At 37.6% G+C, this 26192-nt stretch overlaps 2 protein-coding genes across 2 annotated transcripts in view; one reads left to right on the forward strand and one right to left on the reverse strand.

Moving 5' to 3' along the window:
- Positions 1-26192, reverse strand: part of ubac2 (UBA domain containing 2) — a 311947-nt gene that overhangs the window by 145176 nt on the left and 140579 nt on the right. The window lies entirely within an intron of this gene.
- LOC120523477 (G-protein coupled receptor 183-like) lies at positions 16124-24926 on the forward strand. The gene is made up of 2 exons (XM_039744817.1): positions 16124-16247; positions 23463-24926. Exon 2 carries the CDS (start codon positions 23476-23478, stop codon positions 24547-24549), a length of 1074 nt encoding a protein of 357 aa, XP_039600751.1. The 5' UTR covers positions 16124-16247; positions 23463-23475; the 3' UTR covers positions 24550-24926.

Here is a 26192-nt window from a genome sequence, read left to right on the forward strand (position 1 = left end):
TATATATATATATATATATACTGTATATATAAATATCCAGCAGCAGCGAAGTACTGATTTTAAATTTTTATTAAGAAGAAAAGAAAACCTTTTTAAACTGAGGGAAAATATACCAATAATATATATATAGTACTAGCAGAATACCCGCGCTTCGCAGCGGAGAAGTAGTGTTTTAAAGAAGGTACGAAAAAGAAAAGGAAACATTTTGAAAATAACGTAACATGATTGTCAATGTAATTGTTTTGTCACTGTTATGAGTGTCTGTGATATATATATGTATATATAGCAAAATACCAGCGCTATGCGATGTCATGTGTTAAAGAAGTTATGAAAAGAAAAGGAAACATTTTAAAATAATGTAACATGATTGTCAAAGTAATTGTTTTGTGTATTTGGTGGCAGCGTCACAAAGTTGTTTTAGGTAGCTGCATCAGAAAATGTACCACTGGCTCACACACCTTATTTTTACTGTTTTCTCACAGCTTGGATTGCTGCTGTCATATATATATATATATACACACACACATACACACATACATACATATATATATAATATACATATATATATACACATACATATCTTCATATCTACATATCTATATACATATCTACACACACAAATTATATATATGTGTGTATGTATGTATATGCATGTATGTGTGTGTGTGTGTGTGTGTGTGTGTATATATATATATAATCTATAGATAGGTGTGTGTGTGTGTATATATATATATATATATATACACATACATACATATATATACACATACATATACTTGTGTGTATGTTTGTATGTGTCTATATGTGTGTGTATAGCTTTGGTCACTGAGTGCAAGGAAAAATAATGAAATATAGTCTATAAGTTATTAAACAGTAAAAACATTAACGTTTTAAGAAGTACAGGTACATTGAGCACTACTGGAGTGGTTGTGGGTAAACTACATTTTAAAGACTGTAACAAAACAGGTAAGTAACTAACAGCAGCTAAAATGTATATGGATCATCTCTCAGTAGTAGATCCCTTTGAAAGGCTACACTGACGGCTGTGGTATAAAATTACATTTTCTATGTGAGCGTTCAAATTTGTGCCTCTGGTAATGTGCCTTACCGGCAATTAAAGAAAATTATTTTATGTCCTCTGCCGTGTTAAGAGAAAGGCTTTGGTTTGGGATAAAAGGAAAAAAGGTGTAAAGAAAGGAAAGTTGCCTTTTTCTTTATATAGTATAGAGATGTGTTCGCTGGCGTTATGATCGCCTTTTGGGGACAGTCGCTGTGGGTCTTGTGTAGACTGGTGAGGCGTCCCGCCATTAATCGGCTGTGATGGCACTGTGAGTCCTCCACTCGTATGCGTGTGTTCATAATCGAGCTGAGGACCTGATAATCGATATCGTGCAAAGAAAGTGTGAATCGCCTTAATATTATTTTGCCGTGGTGTAGAAAAGGGGTCCCGTGTTTGCACTTGTCTGGGCTATAGCTCAGAGGCGGATGAAAAAATTAAAAGTGCTCACTTTGACTTAAGGCAGAAGCGCAGTCAGCGTCTCAAAGGCTGGCACAGCTATGCGCAGCGCTGGCTGCTCGACTTTTGCTGGGCAGGAGACCCCTTTGTACACACATTCATGATATCAAAAGTCTCAGCTCTTTGGAGGTAATTCATATATTATATATATAGCAAAATACCGCCGCCTCAGCGAGAAGTAGTGTGTTAAAGAAGTAATGAAAAGAAAAGGAAACATTTTAATAATAACGTAACATGATTGACATTGTCATGAGTGTTGCTATCATATATATTCCTGCCTAAATAAGTCACCTACCCGCTCTTACTTTTTACCGTTCATTTAATCATGGCTAGTGGCGGAAAAATTATAAAATGAAAGGAGGATGGCTTTACCAAAACAATTATTGATGGCAAATCGATTATTCATAAAGCTTGAATTGGTGATCTGTTTTTCTGTGTTAACCTCATATTTTTCATACTTCTTCTCAAACTAAGGTGGTGCGAGGGTAAAATGAATCGGGATGCGCTGATCAATGTAATCGGTGTACCAGGAAATCATGCATTGACAAAAGCTCCCCTTTGCTTGTAATGCAAAGTGTGATTAAATGCATTATTTTTCAGCGTTATGGAGCACATGCATGAAGCTTCTCAGCTGTGCTTGTACTAAGAAAAGGAAAGATTTTAAAATAGCGTAACACGCTTGTCAATGTGACCTTTTGTAAGTAGTGCCTGGAGGATTCAGTGTGTTGAAACTCTAGAGACAGCGTGTGTATTAACTTGAGGTAAATGGGAGGGAGATGATGACGACGACTCCCCCACCCGCATAAACTGTCAATCCCCACAAACACAGTCTCTCGGAATTTGCATAAGCACACCCCTTCACCTACAATTTTAACTTAGTTACAAAGTGATCAAAACTCGTTTATATCCTCGTCCTCTCATTAAGCTTGTATCCCGCATTACCTGTGGGCATGTGAAAGCATGCGGTAGCCTGTCTATGAACTTAATTTAAAGTTTAGGTTTACACCTTGCTTTCTTTCGAGGTAGCAGCACTCATGAATATGGTAGTATATGCCACTCGCTCGCTTCTTATTGTTTCGCTGCCTTCTCAATTATATAATGCATGTTTTCTTAAAAGCGCTTTTGTAGGTCTTCCTGGTTTTCTACGTATCTGCGTTGACAGTTCCGCGTGATTACGTGGGAGGCGTGATGATGTCACGAAACTCCGCCCCCGTCTTTGCAGCTCTACTCCATTACAGTTAATGAGAAAAATACCTTCCAGTTATGACCATTAGGCGTAGAATTTCGAAATGAAACCTGTCCAACTTTTGTAAGTAAGCTGTAAGGAATGAGCCTGCCAAATTTCAGCCTTCTACCTCTGGTGACTGACCACGCTGCACTTCAGTGGATGTCCCTGCACAAAGAGTCGAATCCGCGAGTCACTAGGTGGTTTCTGGACTTGCAGCCGTATAAGTTCACTGTCACTTATCGGCGGGCACCCTTCAAGCCAATGCCGATGCTCTCTCGTATTCACGACCTCTCGGTTAGGTCCGCCCACCTGACGGTCCTGGGCTAAGGGGGATCGTGTCACGCACGCGATTAGGAGGCCGGACTGATTCGAGAACACCTGGGAAAACATTCGCCGCCAGGGAATGGCGGGTACTAACTTTCTCCCTCTGCTTCCTTATAGAAAAGAGACCTTCCAGCACCATAGGCCTGGTTTGACCGCAGTGCGTACTTCCGCCCTTCCTCCGCCATCTTGCCCTGACGTCATCCTTCCCATCCTCCCTTGCGGTCCTTCCCAGCTGTCCTTCACTTCCGCTCCACCCCTATAAAATGGCGCGACGCCAGGAGACGCGCGCGCTATGAACTGTTTAGTTTATGCTTTTGACCTTTTTCTTTCTGTACGAAAATTCTGTACAATATACGGGGCCGGAAACCCCAACCCTTATTGCTGTCTCCTCGGTCCGTTTACAATATATATATATACATATCTATACATATACACATATATACATACATATATATCTACATATATACACACACATACTGTATATACACACATATACATATACATACATATCTACATATATACACACACAGCTATTTCAGATCAGTGCAATACGATGTTTGTTAAAACGGTTGACTCCCGCTCTTACGTGCAATAACAAATCAAATCATTCAGTTGTCTTTGCTCATATCTCATTTTAGAGCTGGACGCCTGGCATCTTTTTTTGGCCACAAGTTCGTTTCTGTTTGCTGTGAGGTTCTGTGTTGTGGAGATTCTCAGGATGGATTGCAGGTGCTCATCAGTGAGGCGACTCCTGTGTGCTGTTTTGTTAGTCTTTATCACTGAGAAGAGCTTCTCACACAGATATGTGCTACCAAACATGCACAAGGTTCGAGCCGCATGTAGACGGACTTTTGTTCTTCAAAGTCACCAAAGTGCCGTGCAAACTCAGTGCTAATAACTCTCCAAGGCTACATTATGGGATCTGTAGTTTATTGTGTTACCAGCGCTTCATATACCCGGGCTTTAATAACAATAATACAGTATATAAAATGATCTCATGGGCCGGATATAATTACACGCCGGGCCGGATGTGGCCCGCGCCCTTGAGTTTGACACATATGGACTAAATAGAACTTGAAAAGATATATTTTTTCAAATGTGATCGCGCAATTCAGATAGAGTTGACGCAAGACTACAGCCTGCATGCCTCAATGAGTCATCCTCCTCGCTCTTACTTTTTACCGTTCATCTAATGAATACACTGAGTATGGCTTTACCAAAACAATCATTGATGGCGAATAAAGTATCCATTATTTGAGTATGTAGAGCGGATATATATATATATATATATATATATATATATATATATATATATATATATATATATATATATATATATATATATATATATATATATATCGCAGCGGAGAAGTAGTGTGTTAAAAAAGGTAGAAAAGAAAAGGGAACATTTTAAAATAACGTAACATGACTGTCAATATACAGTATTTGTTTTGTGAGTGTTACTGAGTGTTGCTGTCATCAAGGATTTGATTATCATTATTTCTTTCAATCAGGTTCGTATTTGTAGGATGTATTGTGTTCAAGTTACATTCCGTGTTTGTCAATCGTTGTAAAGATGACAGGTTTCATTCATCGATTCGTTTCTTACTGCATCAATAAACAGCTCGTCTTCTTCTTTATCTGAGACCTGACACACTGCATGCACGGGTTTTTACACTGTCTTCCTTTAGCGGGACATTGACTTTTTCCAACGTGCTTTGTTTCCGCGGTAGTTGGATTTATGAATATGCTTGTATGTATTAGACGCTTCATATTTTTTGCTGCCTTTTCAATTGTGTAATTCGGTTTTTGTTCAGCGCTCTTTGGAACTGTTGCTTTTATCTGTGCACCGCGCCAGTTCACACGAGCCACTCGGTGTACATGCATCGAAGGTTCCCAGCTGTGCTGGTGCCATCTCGTGCTATGTCCATAGCTTTATTTAATGTTATCTTAGTCCTGGCACTTAAAACTTTCTCGCAGTTTCGCTGAGTTTGTGTCAAACACCACCCTGACCATCACATCTTCCTCTCCATAAGCACAGTCCTTCACCCGTGAATATTTACCCGTGGCAGTTTGCTATTGGATTGCCACTGACGGACGGCCTTATATGGGCAGGCACTAAATTACAACGCCAGCGCAGCCTGTCTATGAACTTAATTTAAAGTGTAGGTTTACATCGTGCTTTGTTTCAAGTAGCAGAACTCATCAATATGGTTGTATATGTCACTCGCCGCTTCTTATTGTTTCGCTGCCTTCTCAATTATATAATGCATGTTTTCTTGAGCGCTTTTTTGAGGTCTTCCTGGTTTTCTATGTACTGCGTGATTACGTGGGAGGCGTGATGATGTCACATGAAACTCCGCCCCCACGGCGTTGAAGCTCATCTCCATTACAGTAAATGGAGAAAAACTGCTTCCAGTTATGACCATTATGCATAGAATTTCGATATAAAACCGGCCCAACTTTTGTAAGGAAGCTGTAAGGAATGAACCTGCCAAATTTCAGCCTTCCACCCACACGGGAAGTTGGAGAATTAGTGATGAGTCAGTGAGTGAGTGAGTCAGTGAGTCAGTGAGTGAGTGAGTGAGGGCTTTGCCTTTTATTAGTATAGATATATATATATATATATATACTGTATATAGCAATATCCCCACGCTTCGCAGCAGCGAAGTACTGATTTTAAATTTTTATTAAGAAGAAAAGAAAACCTTTTTAAACTGAGGGAAAATATACCAATAATATATATATAGTACTAGCAGAATACCCGCGCTTCGCAGCGGAGAAGTAGTGTTTTAAAGAAGCAATGAAAAGAAAAGGAAACATTTTGAAAATAACGTAACATGATAGTCAATGTAATTGTTTTGTCACTGTTATGAGTGTCGCTGATATATATATGTATATATAGCAAAATACCAAGGCTAGCGATGTCATGTGTTAAAGAAGTTATGAAAAGAAAAGGAAACATTTTAAAAATAATGTAACATGATTGTCAAAGTAATTGTTTTGTGTATTTGGTGGCAGCGTCACAAAGTTGTTTTCAGTAGCTGCATCAGAAAATGTACCACGACGTCTGACACACCTTATTTTTACTGTTTTCTCACAGCTTGATTGCTGCTGTCATATATATATATATATATATATACACACACACATACACACATACATACATATATATATAATATACATATATATATACACATACATATCTTCATATCTACATATCTATATACATATCTACACACACAAATTATATATATGTGTGTATGTATGTATGTATGTATGTATGTATGTGTGTGTGTGTGTGTGTGTGTGTGTGTATATATATATATAATCTAGATAGGGGTGTGTGTGTGTATATATATATATATATATATATATATATATATATATATACATACATATATATACACATACATATACTTGTTTGTATGTGTCTATATGTGTGTGTATAGCTTTGGTCACTGAGTGCAAGGGAAAAATAATGAAATATAGTCTATAAGTTATTAAACAGTAAAACATTAACGTTTTAAGAAGTACAGGTACATTGAGCACTACTGGAGTGGTTGTGGGTAAACTACATTTTAAAGACTGTAACAAAACAGGTAAGTAACTAACAGCAGCTAAAATGTATATGGATCATCTCTCGGTAGTAGATCCCTTCTGAAAGGCGCTACACGACGGCTGTGGTATAGAAATTACATTTTCTATGTGAACGCTCAAATTTGTGCCTCTGGTAATGTGCCTTACCGGCAATTAAAGAAAATTATTTTTATGTCCTCTGCCGTGTTAAGAGAAAGGCTTTGGTTTGGGATAAAAGGAAAAAAGGTGTAAAGAAAGGAAAGTTGCCTTTTTCTTTTATATAGTATAGAGAGATGTGTTCGCTGACGTTATGATCGCCTTTTGGGACAGTCGCGGTGGGTCTTGTGTAGACTGGTGAGACGCCCCCGCCATTAATCGGCTGTGATGGCACTGTGAGTCCTCCACGTCATGCGTGTGTTCATAATCCGAGCTGAGGACCTGATAATCGATATACGTGCAAAAGAAAGTGTGAATCGCCTTAATATTATTTTGCCGTGGTGTAGAAAAGGGGTCCCGTGTTTGCACTTGTCTGGGCTATAGCTCAGGGCGGATGAAAAAAATTAAAAGTGCTCACTTTGACTTAAGGCAGAAGCGCAGTCAGCGTCTCAAAGGCCGGCACAGCTATGCACGCGCGCTGGCTGCTCGACTTTTGCTGGGCAGGAGACCCCTTTTGTACACACATTCATGATATCAAAAGTCTCAGCGCTCTTTGGAGGTAATTCATATATTATATATATAGCAAAATACCCGCCTGCAGCGGAGAAGTAGTGTGTTAAAGAAGTAATGAAAAAGAAAAGGAAACATTATAATAATAACGTAACATGATTGACATTGTCATGAGTGTTGCTATCATATATATTCCTGCCTAAATAAGTCACCTCGCTCTTACTTTTTACCGTTCATTTAATCATGGCTAGTGGCGGAAAAATTATAAAATGAAAGGAGGATGGCTTTACCAAAACAATTATTGATGGCAAATCGATTATTCATAAAGCTTGAATTGATGATCTGTTTTTCTGTGTTAACCTCATATTGTTTCATACTTCTTCTCAAACTAAGGTGGTGCGAGGGTAAAATGAATCGGGATGCGCTGATCAATGTAATCGTGTACCAGGAAATCATGCATTGACAAAAGCTCCCTTTGCTTGTAATGCAAAGTGTGATTAAATGCATTATTTTTTCAACGCGTTATGGAGCACATGCATCGAAGCTTCTCAGCTGTGCTTGTACTAAGAAAAGGAAAGATTTTAAAAATAGCGTAACACGCTTGTCAATGTGACCTTTTGTAAGTAGTGCCTGGAGGATTCAGTGTGTTGAAACTCTAGAGACAGCGTGTGTATTAACTTGAGGTAAATGGGAGGGGAGATGATGACGTGACTCCCCACCGCTTAACTGTCAATCCCCACAAACACAGTCTCTCGAATTTGCATAAGCACACCCCTTCACCTACAATTTTAACTTAGTTACAAAGTGATCAAAACTCTCGTTTATATCCTGCGTCCTCTCATTAAGCTTGTATCCCGCATTACCTGTGGGCATGTGAAACGCCAGCGGTAGCCTGTCTATGAACTTAATTTAAAGTTTAGGTTTACACCTTGCTTTCTTTCCGAGGTAGCAGCACTCATGAATATGGTAGTATATGCCACTCGCTCGCTTCTTATTGTTTCGCTGCCTTCTCAATTATATAATGCATGTTTTCTTAAGCGCTTTTTGTAGGTCTTCCTGGTTTTCTACGCACTGCGTTGACAGTCAGTTCCGCGTGATTACGTGGGAGGCGTGATGATGTCACACGAAACTCCGCCCCCTACGTCTTTGCAGCTCTACTCCATTACAGTTAATGGAGAAAAATACCTTCCAGTTATGACCATTAGGCGTAGAATTTCGAAATGAAACCTGTCCAACTTTTGTAAGTAAGCTGTAAGGAATGAGCCTGCCAAATTTCAGCCTTCTACCTACACGGGAAGTTGGAGAATTAGTGATGAGTGAGTGAGTGAGTGAGTGAGTGAATGAGTGAGTGAGTGAGTGAATGAGGGCTTTGCCTTTTATTAGTATAGATAACGGGGATGCGAGGAATACATTCAGAGTGTGGAGAAATTCTAGAGACAGCGTGTGTATTAACTTGTGGATTTTTCTGTGAGTATTTGGTGGCAGCGTGACGAAGTTGCTTTCGCAAGACCACGTGAGGTGCGGAGCTCAACTCAGAGCGAAATGAAGAGAATGAAATGAGGTGAATGGAAGGGGAGATGATGACGTGACTCCCCCACCCACCTTAACTGTCAATCCCTCCACAATCACAGCCTCTCGGATTGTGATGTCCATGGCTTTATTTAATGTTAGCTCAGACCCAACACTTAAAAGTTTCTCTCGCATTTTTGCTGAGTTTGAGCCAAACATTATTCGATCCCTGATGATCTCAACTCTCCTTTATAAAAATCAGTAAAGGAGAGAGGACTAAACACTAAGGAAAAAGAACGGCAAGACCGCATCAGGTGCGGAGCTCAGCTCGGAGCGAAATGAAGTGAATGAAATGAGGTGAATGGGAGGGGAGATGATAACGTAACTCCCCCACCTGCCTTGACTGTCAGTCCATCCACAAACACAGTCTCTCGGAATTTGCATAAGCACAGTCCTTCACCAGAAATTTTAACTTAGTTACAAAGTGATCAAAACTCTCTTTTATACCCTGCGTCTTCTCATTATACTTGTATCTCGCGAATATCGTATTAGTCGTGGGCATGACAAATGCTAGCGGCAGCCTATCTATGAACTTAATTTAAACTTTAGGTTTACACTGTGCTTTGTTTCCAAAGTAGCTGCGCTCATGAATATGCTTGTATGCGTCACTCGCTTCGTATTCTTTTCCTACCTTCTCAACTGTGGAATGCGTTTTTTGAATAGGTTTGATTCATGGAAGTGATCACTCGTACTGCGATCAGTCAGTTCACGTGAGCCACTCTCTTGTGTAATCTTGCAATGTCCACGGCTTAATTTAATGTTAGCTAAGACCTGGCACTTAAAATTTCAGCCTTCTACCTACACGGGAAGTTGGAGAATTAGTAACGTTTGGAAAATTCAATATGGCGGCTGACAGTTGTGTCAAACCATCGAAATAAGTAAGTACAGCGGTTTCGGCTAGCGCAGGGAAGCCGCCTACCAAATTTCGTGAAGATGGGGCCATAAATAAGAAAGTTCAACATGTTGGATGTTGTCGACCGTTATGACCGTTATGTGTAGAATTTCGAAATGAAACCTGCTTAACTTTTGTAAGTATGCTGTAAGGAATAAGCCTGCCAGATTTCAGCTTTTGTACCTACATGGGAAGTTGGAGAATTAGTGATGAGTGAGTGAGTGAGTGAGTGAATCAGTCAGGGCTTTGCCTTTTATTATTATAGATATATATACATATATATCTATATATACACATATATATCTATATCTATATATATATATATCTCTCTCTATATATATATATCTATATCTATATATATATATATCTCTATCTATATATATATATATATAGCCTGCGGTGGGTTGGCACACTGCCCAAGATTGGTTCCTGCTTTGTGCCTTGTGTTGGCTGGGATTGGCTCAAGCAGAACCCCGTGACCCTGTGTTCGGATTCAGCGGGTTAGAAAATGGATGGATGGATATATATATAGCATTTTTAATGTAGGTAGATCATTTTGACCTGGTCATTTTAAAAGTAGCTCGCAAGTCAAAAAAGTGTGGGCACCCCTGATCTATAGACTCAGAGGCAATGGTAATGGTGAGAGGTACATAGGAGAAGTGCAACAAAATGGCTACAATTCTGAATTCTAAGGAAGCCTCTTTAGCATAGAAGGAAAACTGATAGTGACCTTGATGGAAAAAGAGGACCAAGATGTGAGCAGTCAAAAGACTAATGCAGCTTATCTAAAACGAAGGAGTAGAAAATTTATAGAAGAGTATTTGTTTGGAGATATCAAGTCCTGGTTGTGAAAAGAAACAGGCAGAGGCAGTCTAAGCACATTAAAATGACAAAGACTGCAAGAGAGAGAAGATATTCTGTGATGGCAAGTGAAGTGATGTTTGTAGTTGGGGTGGTATATCACAATAATATATTTCCTGTTAACAGTAGCAGTGTCTTTGAAAGGTCTCAAGAAAAAGAATCAAGTCCAAATACACCAGAAAAGATGCTTAATTTTATTTTATTTTTAAATCACCACATTCTAATTATATTATGATTTTCTATGCTGCCTTTGTAAAACTTTAAAAATTTCAAGCATAAGGTGTAACTTATAATTTTTTAAGTATAGATATTACTGTTGTAACAGCTCTTGTGAGAATACTTAGCTTTTTTCTTTCCATCTTATATTTTCATCAACTACACATAATAAAAACCCTTGCCAACATAATAGTATTACTTAGAATGCTGTCCACTAAAACATTATCCAGAAACAAAATAAAAATAAACTTTAAGGTGGTAGTTATCATAGAGGTGTGTGAACAATACTTCCAACATAATATTTCAAAACAACATGCCTCAGCAACAAAAATGAAGGAACAGCCTCTGAAATATTACTTTCAGTACTTCCTAAAATAGTAAAAACACATAATGGCCACAAGAGATTCTAAAGATGGCAAATCCATTACAAGAGACTAAAAAAAACACACTAATGGAAGCTTTGCATACCTGGCATGACTGACTAGAATGACACACCCCAAATGAATGTTTTGATTATAAGAGTTATATCTGAGTTTGTTGGAGGTCTCCTCCTAAACCATTTCTAAAGAATGAAGATGGTAAATATAAATCAGTGGAAAAACCCCAACAGCTACAAGAAAATTTCTTGCATTTATAATTATAGGTACATGCAAGACAGTTCATGAAACTGTTTAGCCAAATCAACACCAAAGTGTAAGACTTACTTTACAAATAACAAAACTAAGCAAATGATAACTAGTGTTCTCGAGAAGGAGAGAAATTAACTGTTTTAAAGACCATTCACTAAGGATTCCAAATAATAATCCAAGTGTATCTCAAGCCAAAAATGATAAATTAGCAATTATTTTAAAGATGACTCTCTGTAGTATTGGCATTTACAAGAAACTCTTTAAAAGCTACATAGAATACAGGGCTTTCTGGAGAATGTCACCAAAGGACAGAGTTTAAGGACAATAAACTGAAAAGGCCTGAATGTTGTCATAATTACAATTAAAAAGTATTATTTGCTTTACAAGGCTTAATATATATTTCTGCAAAATAGTTTTAGAAGCTACAAAGAAATCTGAATTAAAGAAGGAAAATCATGATTGTTTTAAATTTTAAAAGTAGAGTAAAATGTTTGTTAATTTTTTTTGATTAATCAGATTTTAAGACAAGAATTAAAAGTATCTATCATCAGATGTCGTACTAGTGGTGCTTCTTTTTGTTTTTTCACTTTTTCTGTCCTCTGCCTTTAAAATATAGCTCTATCAAGATGGTTGTAGACAACACTAAAATAATTATGAAATAGCAGGTGCCATATTCAGTATAACTCATCAGTTCTTAAACAGACTGAACCATGAGTGCAGAAAATGCCTCCCATGCTACAGATGCATTTCCAGGTCAATATAAACCCATTCTGATGTTCATTATAATCTATAACTGTATTAAGGGAAAGTTTTCCACAAATTTGTTTTTATTTTGAATTAGGCTGCACTTGAAATATGCACTTTTTGCATTCCAGTGCCCAAGAACCGTTGCTCTCCGACTACCTTTGCATCCAACCCACACACTTTACAATGGAGGTGGTAGTAGTAAACCTATAAAGCAGCTGAGACCAACTAAGCTACCTAACCACTAAACTCTTGTCAATAAACACCACTCCAGACTTGACCCTAGGAATGGGTTCCAGAGTACCTGCTACCTGTTCTGAGTAAGATTTGCTTACATTTATTTAGAAAAATCATGAGAGCCTGCCAACTAAAGGTTTGAATGTATGCATTGTGGAAACCAGGGGTGTACAGCTCACCAAACCCAGACACAGGCAGGCAGAGACACGAGTTCCAGCACAGCATCAGTTTATTTATAAGTGGGGGAGAGCTTTTTCCTCACTCTTCACAGTAGCACAGTACAATGCACCAAAACAGTTTACAGCTCTCTCTCTCTCTCTTTCCTACCTCCCCCTCTCTCTCCTTTCTACCTCTACTCCTCCAGTGGCAAGCTTTGTCCCTCTTCCTCACGACTCTGGCTCCCTGACTGGAGTGAGGCAGCTCCTTTTGTGTTACACCTGGGAGTGCTCCAGGTGGCTCATCAGAATTAACTGGAACTACTCCCAGGTGTGATGGAAACTCTACAGCTCCCCCTGGCAGCCCCATGGAGTTTGGCACAGCCCTGTTGGGTTCCAACTCCCAGCGTGCCTTGCTGGAATCTGTGGTGCCACAGCTGCCCAGGAAGACTGCCCTCTAGCATCCCGGGGAAGGTAGTGCTTTGTAGATGATCTCTCCCCAGGTCCTTCTATTCAGCTGGCGTCCCAGCTGGGTAACAGCCATTGGTGCCCATCACAACATATATAACACCTATTTAGAGTATTGAGCCTTTTTAGAGATACTGAATTTGTGCCTTTAACAGGTGCCTTTAACTGACCCTATATATCTTATGGGTGACTTCAACATGCATGTGGGAAATAATGGAGATACTTGGAGAGATAATAAAGGGAGAAATGGCCCATTTAAACTGAATTCCAGCAGTCTGTTATTTTTCTGAATGTCTTCACCAATTACAGTTAATATTTTGTCACTCTATAAGGAACAGTATATTTAACACAAGATTGCTCATAAGTGTACCTGGTACTAGGGTAGCGTCAGACAATGGTTAATGTTCAACTTTGTTTTTATATAAGGCCATATGTTCTGCATCCTTGATGTATTTTCAACTGATCACCACTTGGTGTTGAGCTGGCTCAGACGGATAGAGAGCTTGGTGAATACGTAGTGAGGATGTCCTGGGAACATTCCACTTTCGACTCTATTAAGAGTGTATCCCGCAAATCTGGAGACATCGTGGAAATAAAGTCTGTATGGATAACTGATCAAGATTTTTTAGTAGTGGGAGCTGCAAGGAGTTATGACCAAAAGGTTGTTTGTGTCTGTCAAGACACTAAGTGTATGACATGTTGATGGAGACCAGGGTAAGGAAACCTTTCAAAGTTAAAAAAAAAAAAAAAAGTTCTTCTGTGCAATGTCAGAAAGATGATTTGGAGATGGCAAACATTTGATTCATGATGAAGGGAAAGCTGTATGTCGTCTAGTAGTTTTCAGGAAGGGAAGGGTGATATTAACCTCAACTAGGAATATGTCAAGGAGTGGAATAAGTACTTTTCTCAGAGAAAGCAGCTTCAGAAACAGGACAATCTAAACTTAACTGGCCCTGGGAGCATTTGGTGTTTCACCCAAAAGGGGCTGAAGTTGTTGGTAACAAGAGTGGTCTGGTCTGGTCTGTTCCGGGCAGCATGTTGTGATTTTGTACTTGATAAAGTGTAATTATTCATGATTTTCTTTCCCTGTCCCCATTATAGATTTTTGTTGTTCTTCTGTCACTTAGTCAGCTGTTTACATGTGCATTACCATATTGTTTTGCCACAAGCAATAATGTACTATATTATATTAGCATCTCCCATCTAAAAGATGGCAGTGCAGTGCTGACTACATCTTAATATTGGGATACTTCTGAAACAAGCCACAAATGTCAAACTTGGTTTCTAGTTTTTGAATTTTTGGTTCTGATCTATTAGCTTTGACCTTTTTTTTACTTTAACTTTTTTGGAACTCATTTTGGCTTGGTAATTTTGATAATTGCTCTATTAGTGGTTTTGACCCTCTACCTCCCTTAAGACTACTCTCTTAATCCTTCTTCGCCTTGTCTTTTTTAATTGTCCTTTTCATGGCAATGCCCAGTTTTTCCAACTGGGCAGAATGCCTAAAACTGCTATAACCATATGTTAAAGCAGATAAAAAAGTGAAGCAAGGGCTTGAGAAATGAGTAGTTTGTACACGTCATTACATTCTCAAACACACTCCTGGCCGCATTGGCTGCAAGGCTTGAAACAGCCATGGACACTTAGAAAGGACTAATTTAGAATTACCAATTAACCTGACACATATCTTTAGGGATGGAGTAGTAAAACCAGAATACTTAGAGGAAAAAACATTCAGTTATGTGGAGATACAGACAACAACTGGGCACAGGATTCAAACTGAGGATGGTATATGCATGAAGCACCTGTACTACCACTGCATCAGTATGCCAGATACAACTTAAATAAAAGTTACTTTCTAGCACCAGGTGTCTTCAATTAAATGTTTTGTCTAAAACACCACCAACTAACCCATGAAACATAATTGCTACATTTTCTTTCTGAAACATAGGACTGAGATACTGAAGAGTAGGACCAAAGAAAGACAGATTCAGCAGGAGGTTTAGAAATACACTGTACATAAGTAGGACTGGTTTCCTTTTGCTTGTTTTATTCATTTTATCCAATAATCTCCACCAACCATTTTTCCTTCTTTACGTCACATCACAAATGTTTGTACATTTGGAAGAAAAATGCACTGTATGCTTTGTTGGCATTGAATGCATATTGAGCTCTTTTCAATTAACAATTATTTTTTTTTTACATTTTGGGTTGAAATCGTAACTGGTTGCTCACTGATTTACACCTAAAGCTGTCAAATCAGTTGCAAAAAAGTTGGCATAATTTCTTTTAAGCACCAATGAGATGGCAGCACCTGCTGGCTATGGTAAATGGAAATATCCATAAGCATACAACAGAGACAAAACAAACATGTTGCTGTAGTGAATGGTCCAGTTAGCTTACTCATTTCCTCTTAGCAAACATGCCTGAAAATGTTTTCCTCAATGCTGTTCTTTCACTTTGTTCACAGTTCTATCTACTTGAAATCTTTCTACTACTTTGCCATCCCTTACTCTCTGCAGCCTTTTTATAAAATAAAAACACCATCTTCTACTCATAATGATACTTTCACCCAAAAGCTGGAGCACATGTATACACTTAAGCCTAGATCTCTGAACCACCATCACTAAAGCATTTTTAGTGTTTGTGGGTCAACAATGAAGCACTTTCACAGAAGGAGAGGCTTCTTGTTTATTAGGTAAAAGGCCAAGCATGCATGATACGCTACACATGTGGAATTCCCATGTAGTCTTTAACTTAGAATGGTTAGATTACACAGAAAAATGGATAATAACTTGTAGCTATATTTTTAAAATAATATTAACACAGAACAGCACACACAAATCAAAAGCTTTTTACTTATTAGGTTACAAATAATTTCATCAAACTATTTTCACTTTCCATGAAATGTTTTCAAATTGTTTTCCCTCCTCCTAGTAATTTAACGAATTACAAGACAAACTGCCGGAAATGGTGTTACCATGGTGACTCTGTCATAAGAGACGGTTGCACTTCTCTTTTTGCTTTGGCTTCATTTCAACAAAGTCTTTTACGAGTTGAAGCATGTTTAAATAAACCTTCTTCAAACCTTATGTAGATAAAAATGAAGTGATTTTTTTTTTAATGAAAAAGTCAGAGTGCGGACATTCAGCTTTTGCACGTGGTAAGTGATGCTTTTGTAAATTACAGTAGTAAGCTATAAGGGAATTTTTTAAATATTTTGGTTTGCTTGCTCATTTGCTTAAGCTGAAATATTGTTGCTGCAATCAGGAATTGAATCCAGTAAGCCAAGTCTCTGGCATGTTAATCACTCTTCCTCAGAGTGCACGTTTACACTATAAATCATAATTTTTGAAAAGCTACCCATTTATTTCTCTCTTGTTATCCTCTTACTGCTAAATGGATTGAGTAAACTGTGGTTTTTATTGCTTCACATAGAATATAGTATTCTTTTTTTTTTTGCTTCATTGATTGTTGGAATATTTTTTAAGTCCAGTTGCTTTTTATTTAATTTTTTACACTTTCTCACTATTTAATCATTATTTTTATTGAGTTTTGAGAAAGAGAGAGTACCACAGTGAGATAAAAATAACATACGCATCATCCCTACTAAATAGCCTATGACATTATATAATACAATACTCTCTAAATAAACATCTATGTCACTCTGACTTTAACCAGATTTGAGATCTAAATTCGTAATAGCTATAACTTTTAATGAAGTTTTCTTAATTTTAATTATTTTGCCTTTCAAGATTGTGAACAAGCATAGACACTTAAGAAAAGAGTATAAGGCATTGCTAGTTTTTTAGTTAGTCTATGAACTATCTAGATACAGGTTTAGTAAATGCATATTTCTGCTTTAAGAAATATTTTATATACAAACTCTATGCATGATGTACTATTTTCTACTTTTTTCAGAGACTAGATTAATTTAGCAGTTTGGAACAATAATACAGTAGTCATAGCTTCCCACTTTGACTTTTGAATTTGTCAGCAGTGTCACACACAATAAATTGATTTTTAATAACTTGTATCTATTTAATGAAAATAATTGGTATTTGGATTTACAATAAATCAGAGCATAATACATAACACAAACCAAGAACCACCTAGAAGGCACTGATGGGGTGAGAGACAGTGGATGCAGCCTGCTTGATTACTCTTTCTACCATTGCTCAAATTTAATTTCTTCAGTATCTATACTCCCTCCAGAGAAGTACTATTTTCACCTTGTACTCTGAGTTAAAATAGCCTAGGAAGGAAGTGGTCTCTTAACCCCCATCAAGGGTTTACCTATCAGCCTCTCGAGTCACTACAGAGTGTAAGCTCTGCCTATAAAGGAATGGCATCACCACATTACAAATCACTCGTACCCCAATCCATGTCATTCTCCCTAAAGTTTTGGCCCCTACAAATATTTCTAGGTTGCCTGTTCTTTAAATAAAACATTACAGCTGCAGCACTCCCCAGCCACTTTTCACCTTGAGGGCATTGCCACTTTAACATTTTTTCAACCCAAATTTCTACCATACTAAACAAATGAATTTGTTTTCTGTTTAAGGGATCTCAACTGATTACTGCTGGAGAGTGTACATATCTAACACTCAGAGAATCTGCACAACAAATTCTGGTTGCGCAACAAAGTGTTTGCTCTTTGCTCTCTCATGATACAACAGTCTTGAAACTGCTTGTTTATAAGAGTTTACTTCATCATTAAATAGTGAACTCAATATGTTGAAATCCGAGATTACAAGTTCTAGGTTGTAGTATAGAAGAACATTCTAGTAGACCATTTTTCATTTAGCAGACTGAATGATTGATGTATCTGTCAGTAAAAACTCACTTGTATTTTTGTGTTTAATTGTATGAGTTAAACAAATACTATAATAGAAAAATATAAAATTAGAAGAAGGTACATATAAAAAAAGAAACTTCCTCAGTGGCAGCCTTCACCAACATATCACATGTATCACACCCATCTGTCTATCTGTATATTATTATTCACTACATTTCTGTCTATCCACCCTGTCTAAAAGAGAAAAAACAGTATATACATAACATACAAGTTTCAGTCAATCTAAGATTAGACTTACGTTAAAAGAAAACAATGTTGGATGCTGGAAAAATAATTATAATGACATTAAAGATAAGTGATCATTAAGGGAATGACTATGACTTCAGCATAAAGTAATTTGCAACAGATATATTGGTCACAATAATCCATCCATCCATTTTCCAACCCACTGAATCCGAACACAGGGTCACGGGGGTCTGCTGGGGCCAATCCCAGCCAACACAGGGCACAAGGCAGGAACCAATCCCGGGCAGGGTGCCAACCTACCGCAGGACACACACAAACACACCCACACACCAAGCACACACTAGGGCCAATTTTTAGAAGCACCAATCCACCTAACCTGCATGTCTTTGGACTGTGGGAGGAAACCCACGCAGACACGGGGAGAACATGCAAACTCCACGCAGGGAGGACCCGGGAAGCGAACCTGGGTCTCCTAACTGCGAGGCAGCAGCGCTACCACTGCGCCACCGTGCCGCCCCGGTCACAATAATTCTTTCAGTAAATCATTGATATTCATGCAAACATACAGTATCTGTTTTTAGTTTAACTCAATTAATGATCCCAACTTAAAAATAACTTTAAATGTATGTTTTATAGAAATAATTATTGTAATTGTTTTGGCTTAATTTAAAACTAATGGTATCGTTAAAAGTAAAATCAAAAATTAAAATGTAGGTTTTGAAATGTCAACTCTTTGCTTATAAAAATATCTTTGTTAAATATTTCTTTGCACAAGAAATATATTTTAACAAAAAATATATTTAGTGTCACAGTCCAGTGACTAGATGTGTATATTTCTAAAGTTCAATCTGAAAAGCAACAGGAGACTAATGGGAGTTAAAATTACAAAAACTGAAGTATTGGTAATAGGTAGGATGTAAGAAAAACAATCTGCACAAATGCTGAAATCAAATGAATTGATTATACATAAATCCATGATAAATATGGAAAATTTTCTTCCTACAGAAGGACTAAAAAAATCTGAAAAGTATAACATCACATTTTTATGTGGAAATGTCACAAATTGAAGAAAAATAATCTCAAACCATGGTCCATGTTTTCAGTCAATTTATCTGCAAAATGCCAACTTCAGGAACATTTCTTTATCAAAGTCTGAGAAAAATGTATATTATGATAAATTATATTTTATTAACTATCCCACAATTCATCCATATCAAACCTGTTCTCCAGTTTGGGATCTATGGAGGATCAGCCTCATCTACCACAGACTGCCAATGAATAAGTTCACATTTTATACGACACTCAACACAGCAGCAAGTGCAAAAAAAGTGTGTGTATTTTCAATTAGAAGATTGCTTTCAACTACACAAATCATTTTTTCAAAATGTATGACTTCAGCTCTTCATTCTAAAAGGCACCTGAATTGCTTTGCGATCTGACAAGTTTTTTTAAATCTTAATTATTGTGACAAAAATAAACATTCTTACATGTTTAAGTTTGCCGGACTCATTATCCAATAAGAAATCTGTCTTGTGAGGAATGTTTGCAAAATTAAATAAACCAATTAAGTCTCTTTATGTGCTCAAATGCCATTGGCTAATAAAATCCAAAAAAAGTATTGCCCAGTAACACTGTAAATATTTTCTTCAGCAAGTAAAATTTAAAAACAAATTTTATACAATACATTGGTTAAATTCTTGTAAAATAACCAAATAGAAGTTACCAACTCATGAGGCCACAATAGTACCTTCATTCAGTTATTTGTATCCCCAAATCATTAAAGAATCATAAAGAGAAATACTGTGCATTTGAAAATATATATTTATTCATTTCATAATTTCACATTTGACAAATGAAAGCTGTTTTTCTGATCTTACATTTATTCCCATGACCATATGCTTTTATTGAATTTTTATTTCATCAAATTCATTTTTATTCAATTTTATTTATTTTTATTCAGTTTTCATACAATTTTACTTTAGATATGTAATGCTCTCTTTCAAATGTCACCTTGCCAAATGTTATTTATCATTCATTACATCTGTGCCACTTCCGTGTTCAGGCTACCTTCCTGTTCCCACTTCAATAACATGAGGTCTTAATATACAATGGAGAAGATTGTTTCACAGAAAAGATAGCTCTTTTATATTAAACAAATTGACACTTTAAGATTGAGAGCTGATCATATGAGACAAGCAAACTACCACATTTACTTATCATATTTATTTAAATCCTAAAATAACAAAATAGGCATTCCTTTTTTGATTATACTCCAACATGTAAAGCACACTATCAAGTCACACATCAAACTGTTCATTTTAAATATGCCTTTTAAAAGACAATCAGTTAGTTTTGTTCTGGCCAAATGCAGACTGGCAAATAAAACAGTAAATTAATATATAGATTATTAATACAAATGAACTGTGAAAACTGTAATGACAGGGCAAGAACATGATGGTCAATGGTCATCTAGTGTCCTTTGGTGGGCATGAAATTGCAGTAAAGCAAACATAACCATAGTCTAACATTTTCAAACCTGCATCAACCACATCGGGCTTGCATATGCATATTTTAAAGGAAAGTAAACTCACTGCAGGTGGTATTCATCCAACTACTAAAACTGTACAAATGTTTGAGACACAAATGTGAGCCTGGTTAACTCAGTCGGCACAGCATCACATATTAAATTCAGACATGTGAAACATTTTTTACATTGGCACACTTTAGTGTAGTATTGTGTCCAAGACCGTTAAACCTTAAGATTGCTAATTATTTCAAACTTCTGACTCACTGTGTGACCCTCAATGTGACAACTGACCCACCGGAATGAAAACAGCTGTACTGAATCCTGACTTTGTAAGTTATCTTGGATAAACTACACACACCTCACCTATTCACTCACCAAACACTCTTTTTGGAAGAGGAGGTTAGTCAACCTCATCTGAATGTCCCTCTTATTCCCACTGCCCAAGACTGCAGTGGGGAGACAGTCTAGAGGTATTCACAGTAGAATGAATGCAGCTTGTTATATGTTGAAATATAATGTTGCACAATGCCAAAATTCTTCAATCAGACTATCTAGAAAGCTCAGAGTTTCTCACATTTCTAAAAAAAAAAAAAGCCCAACATTTTAGGAAATTGAAAAAGCATTCAGGGCGAGGCATAATGTGGCCTCAAAGAGGTAAATAAGGCACTTGGAGGAAACAGAAAATGTTGTTGCAAGAGTTATCACAACCAATACACATTCTTTTAAATACAAGTGCTAAAGGCATGGAACACAAAAGCAAGCATTCACCATGCATTTTATATCATGAAGTCAAAGAATAACATGCTATTCTAACACATCATCAGCAAATTAACACTTTAGTAAAAATCTGTCAGAGTGATAATATGTTGGGCATGATAAAGCTTTTTAGAATACATTTTTAATAGAAAAATTAAGAATTCTACTTAAAAGACACAAAGCTGAGAAATATAGTGCCCTCCAAAATGTTTGGGACAAACATTTTTCCTTGATTTACCCCTCAGCTTCACAGTTTAAAATGACAAATCAAACAATTCAGGCACGATTAAAGTGCATATTGAAGACTTTAATTTAAGGGTATTTGCATACATTTCACAACACATTCATATAAATACAAACACTTTTTATACATGCTCCCTCTGTTTCAGGGCATGTTCTGCTGGGAAACTAGGGGTACTAGCATTCATGAGGATGTTAGTTTGACATGTACCACACACCTAAAGATTGTTACAGAGCATGTATACCCCTTCATGGCAACATAATGTGCCCTGCCATGCTGCAAAAACTGTTTGAGAATGGATTGAGAAGTATTACAAAGCATTTAAGGAGTTGACTTAACCTACAAATTCCCCAGAATCTCAATCAGATCAAACATCTATGGGATGTGCTGGAAAAATAAGTCCAAACCATATGGGTTCCAAATTGCAATTTACAGGACTTAAAGGATTTGCTGCTGTTGTCTTGGTGGGGGTGGTTGTGGTGTCCTCCACAATATTAGGCAGGTGGTTTTAATGTTATATGTATAGTACATCTTTTTATATACAGTAAAAGGGAAATAATAAATAAAGAAGAGAATACTGAGATCTGAGAAAAAAGGAATTTACATTAAAGATGCATTATTTTGACCATGCCTATCATTGGTGTTTCTCATCAAAAACCAATTCAGTGTCCTGGGCTTTAATCCCACACCAGAGCATTGTGTGTTTTTTTATCAGAAGGTTCTCTGACTGTGTGGATTATTTTCCCATATCCCTACAGATGTTCATATTAGAGTAACTGGTGATTCCAAATTGGTCCTTGTACTAATGGGCTGAGATCCTGTCCAGTGCAGGATCCTACCTTGCACCAAGTGCCACTGGAATAGGCTTAGGCCCTACTTCTTCTTTCGGCTGCTCCCGTCAGGGGTTGCCACAGTGGATCCATATCTTTCTGTCCTCTGCATCTTATTCTGTTAAGGCCCTACACAACCCTGAAATTAATTAAGGGTGGTTTTAGAGTATATTTTATGTTTATTCTGTTTCTGTTAATTACACTAATTATCCAACAGATCTTCTGATAAAGACATACACAGGGAGACAAAAGGCATCAGAGTTTCAGAATGGTGTTTGAACACACAAAGAAGCTAGAAATCTGTGCAGATGGGATAAGTCTATAAAGGGGATCCTGTCACATGTTGTCTCAATTCAGTATTGAATGACCACTGATATTCTCCTTGTACATTTTTTGATACTTAGAGAGATACTGTACTTGTAACTGAATAGCTAGAAAGCCTTGTGGTGGTAGAAACACAGAAAAATCGATTTTTACATTCTTCCACCTTCTGCCCCAAATGTCAACACATGATAATTAAGTCTCGAAAGAAAATTCTGATCCACTGCTAACTGTTTCACTTCAAGAACCTGAAAGAAAAGCATTTTATTGGTTTGACTCTAGATCAGTTCTAAGCTTCCTGAGACACCTTGTGATTGACGTCTAACCACCAAGCACTATGGCACCCCCACAAACCAACCACCTTCAAAATAAAAACCTGCATACAGCACATTTCCTAAATCATGCTCAAAGTTCACCAGGCAGAATGATTTTGATAATCAATAACTCTAGGTAATGGCAGAGACTTCGCTAGGTGTGGCTTCCCACATGTTCCATTCATCACCGAGATATAAAAGATCCACATTTTTTTAAAATGCTTGATGAAACCTCTGTTACCATTTTTGAGATTTTGTTTTCATAGCAATCCAATAAAAAGTGTCTAATTGACATTGTTACAGTATATTTTTTTTTCTACAGTATGCTTCTTTTTTCCCCTGTAGATCCAACTGGAATATGATGCAATCCATAATCAGTGGGAATATGACCAACAACTCTGAACATTGTGACTGGTACGCCCATCGAAGTACAGCAAGGATCCTGATGCCACTGCATTACTGTATTGTTTTTGTTGTGGGACTTCTAGGAAATGCATTGGCGTTACATGTTATACGGCCAAACCTAAAGAAGATGAATTCCACCACCTTGTATTCTACCAATCTCGTCGTTTCTGATATCCTTTTTACTCTGTCACTGCCAATGCGCATTGTATATTATGCATTAGGTTTCCACTGGCCAATGGGTGATGCTCTTTGTAGGATTAACGGTTTGATTTTTTACATCAACACCTATGCTGGAGTGAACTTTATGACATGTTTGAGTGTGGACAGGTTCATTGCTGTAGTCTTGCCTCTTCGCTTTAGCCGTTTCAGGAAAGTACAAAATGTCAAAAAAATTTGTGTTGCTGTATGGATTATAGTCATGGCTCAAACCTTGCCTCTACTTGCAAACTCTATGTTAGAAGTTGATGGGGATTACATTGCTTGCATGGAGTACCCAACCTTTGACAAAAATGAAAACCTACCTTACATGCTACTTGGAGCAGTTTTCATTGGATATGTTATTCCAGTAGTAACTATTCTGGTTTGCTATTCTGGACTGTGCTGGAAACTGCACTTTTCAGCAAAACAAAACCACCTCACAGAAAAATCTGGCCGCAACAAAAAAGCAATCAGTGTCATCTTTTTTGTTATCTTGGTGTTTGTAATTTGTTTCAGTCCCTATCATATTGACATCATACAATACATGGTAAAAAAACTACATCACCATCCTAACTGCTCAGAAAAACTGGCATTTCAAGTGTCTCTGCACATTACAGTATGCCTCATGAACTTCAACAGTTGCATGGATCCCTTTATTTACTTCTTTGCCTGCAAAGGGTACAAAAGAAAGGTAATGAAAATGATGAGACGGCAGGTCAGCACTTCATTTTCTAGTGTGGTCAGGACTTCTCCAGATGGATCATCTAGAGATGCAATCGACAATAACAGAATCGTTTCAGTTCTTCTTACCAACAAGCTAAAATCATGATGGGGATATTTTTATCAAAGCTGTGCCTAGCTGCCTGATAACCCACCAGTACTATTACGAAGGACTGTTTAAACCAGATGATGCAGCATGTATAAATGGGTGGACACTTCATGAGAAATGTTTCTGGTGCACAGCAAATCGTGAAATTGTTAATCTAAAATAAAAAGCACAGAATTCAGCCTTGAAAACTATGACAACAAAGATTTCTAAAACTAAAGAAGACACAAGTATACACTTCCCAGAAGAAAGCTGAACTAAAATAATGACTTGACATACTCTCTGTGTTCTCCAAAGCTATATTTATGTGCATGTAACAAAATATACATTCAGATGGGAAAAAAACTGTAAAAAGTATATTAAATATGTTGAAAATCTGATGGGTGCTGCATTTGGCTCTTTCACTCTAGTGGCTTAAAAATAATATCTGAAGCAAAGAAATATTTACAGCAATTTAAAATGAAATGTAATAAGAACTCATTCATGGAAAACAGAATTAAAATCTAGGTAGACATTAAAAAAATCAGTATGGAATGGTCAATACAGAACTTATACGTAAATTACACTTTAGTGGTACCACAGGAAATCACTCAACAGGTTGTAGAGTACAATAAAACCAATTGTACTTTACCATAACAGAAAATCTTGTATATTAATTTATATAATATTTATTATGTACACAAATAAATGAAGAGTAAAATGAACAGAAAATTGAATCAAATGAACAACTTAAGTAAAGTCAAGTCAAGTTGGGGAGCATGCACTTGTACAGTGCGTTGCCGCACCCACTACACGACGAAACAACTCAGGATCCAGGTTTGCAACCCCTAAGACAGACACATGGTACAGTACCACACTCCGGAAATTGACCGTCTCTCTGCCGCAGCCAGGTGCTATGTGGGCAACCCCTTGGCCTAGTCCAGCCACTCGAGTCCCCAAAAATGAGGATCTTACAAGATGGATCACCCTCGGGGAAACGCGCCACGAGGCCGTAGTGCCATAACTGACGCTCCCTCACAATGCTGGTAATGTGCCTTATTTGGGACTCCATGAGCAACCGCTCATTTGACACAAAGTCAAACCAACAGTACCCAAGGATTTTCTGGAGAGACACAGTACCAAAGGGGTAGTGTATTCAACTCAGGTCACTGGATAGCATTCATCTCTCACAACCATATAGCAAGACAGGAAGCACCAGGATTCTAAAGACCTGGACCTTCGTCCTTTTGCATAGATATCGGGAGCGCCACACACCCCTTTCCAGCGACCTCATAACCTCCCATGCTCTCCCAATCCGTCTACTGACTTCATAGGAAGAGTCATCAGAGGCATACGTAAATGTCACTGCCAAGGTAAGTAAACCTCTCAACAAGGTTAAAACTCTCTCCACAAACAGACACACTGCTGAGAGCTGTGCCCAAGAGGTCATTAAAGGCCTGGATCTTGGTTTTTATCCAGGACACTCGCAAGCCCAGACACTCCTCACTCAGTCTCTCGAGCGCCCCGATCGGAACCTCCATTGACTCTGCAAAGATCACAGCATCGTCAGTAAAGTCAAGATCTGTGAATATTTCTTCACCAACAGATGCCCCACAGGCACTGGACCCCATGACCTTGCCCAACACCCAGTCCATACAAGCACTGAA

Source organism: Polypterus senegalus, chromosome 2 (genome assembly GCF_016835505.1).
Source record: "Polypterus senegalus isolate Bchr_013 chromosome 2, ASM1683550v1, whole genome shotgun sequence".
NCBI classification, from domain to species: Eukaryota; Metazoa; Chordata; class Cladistia; order Polypteriformes; family Polypteridae; genus Polypterus; species Polypterus senegalus.

Bases quoted from the DNA above. Each gene is read 5' to 3' on its own strand.
- LOC120523477 (XM_039744817.1), top strand. From the start codon at position 23,476: ATGATGCAATCCATAATCAGTGGGAATATGACCAACAACTCTGAACAT.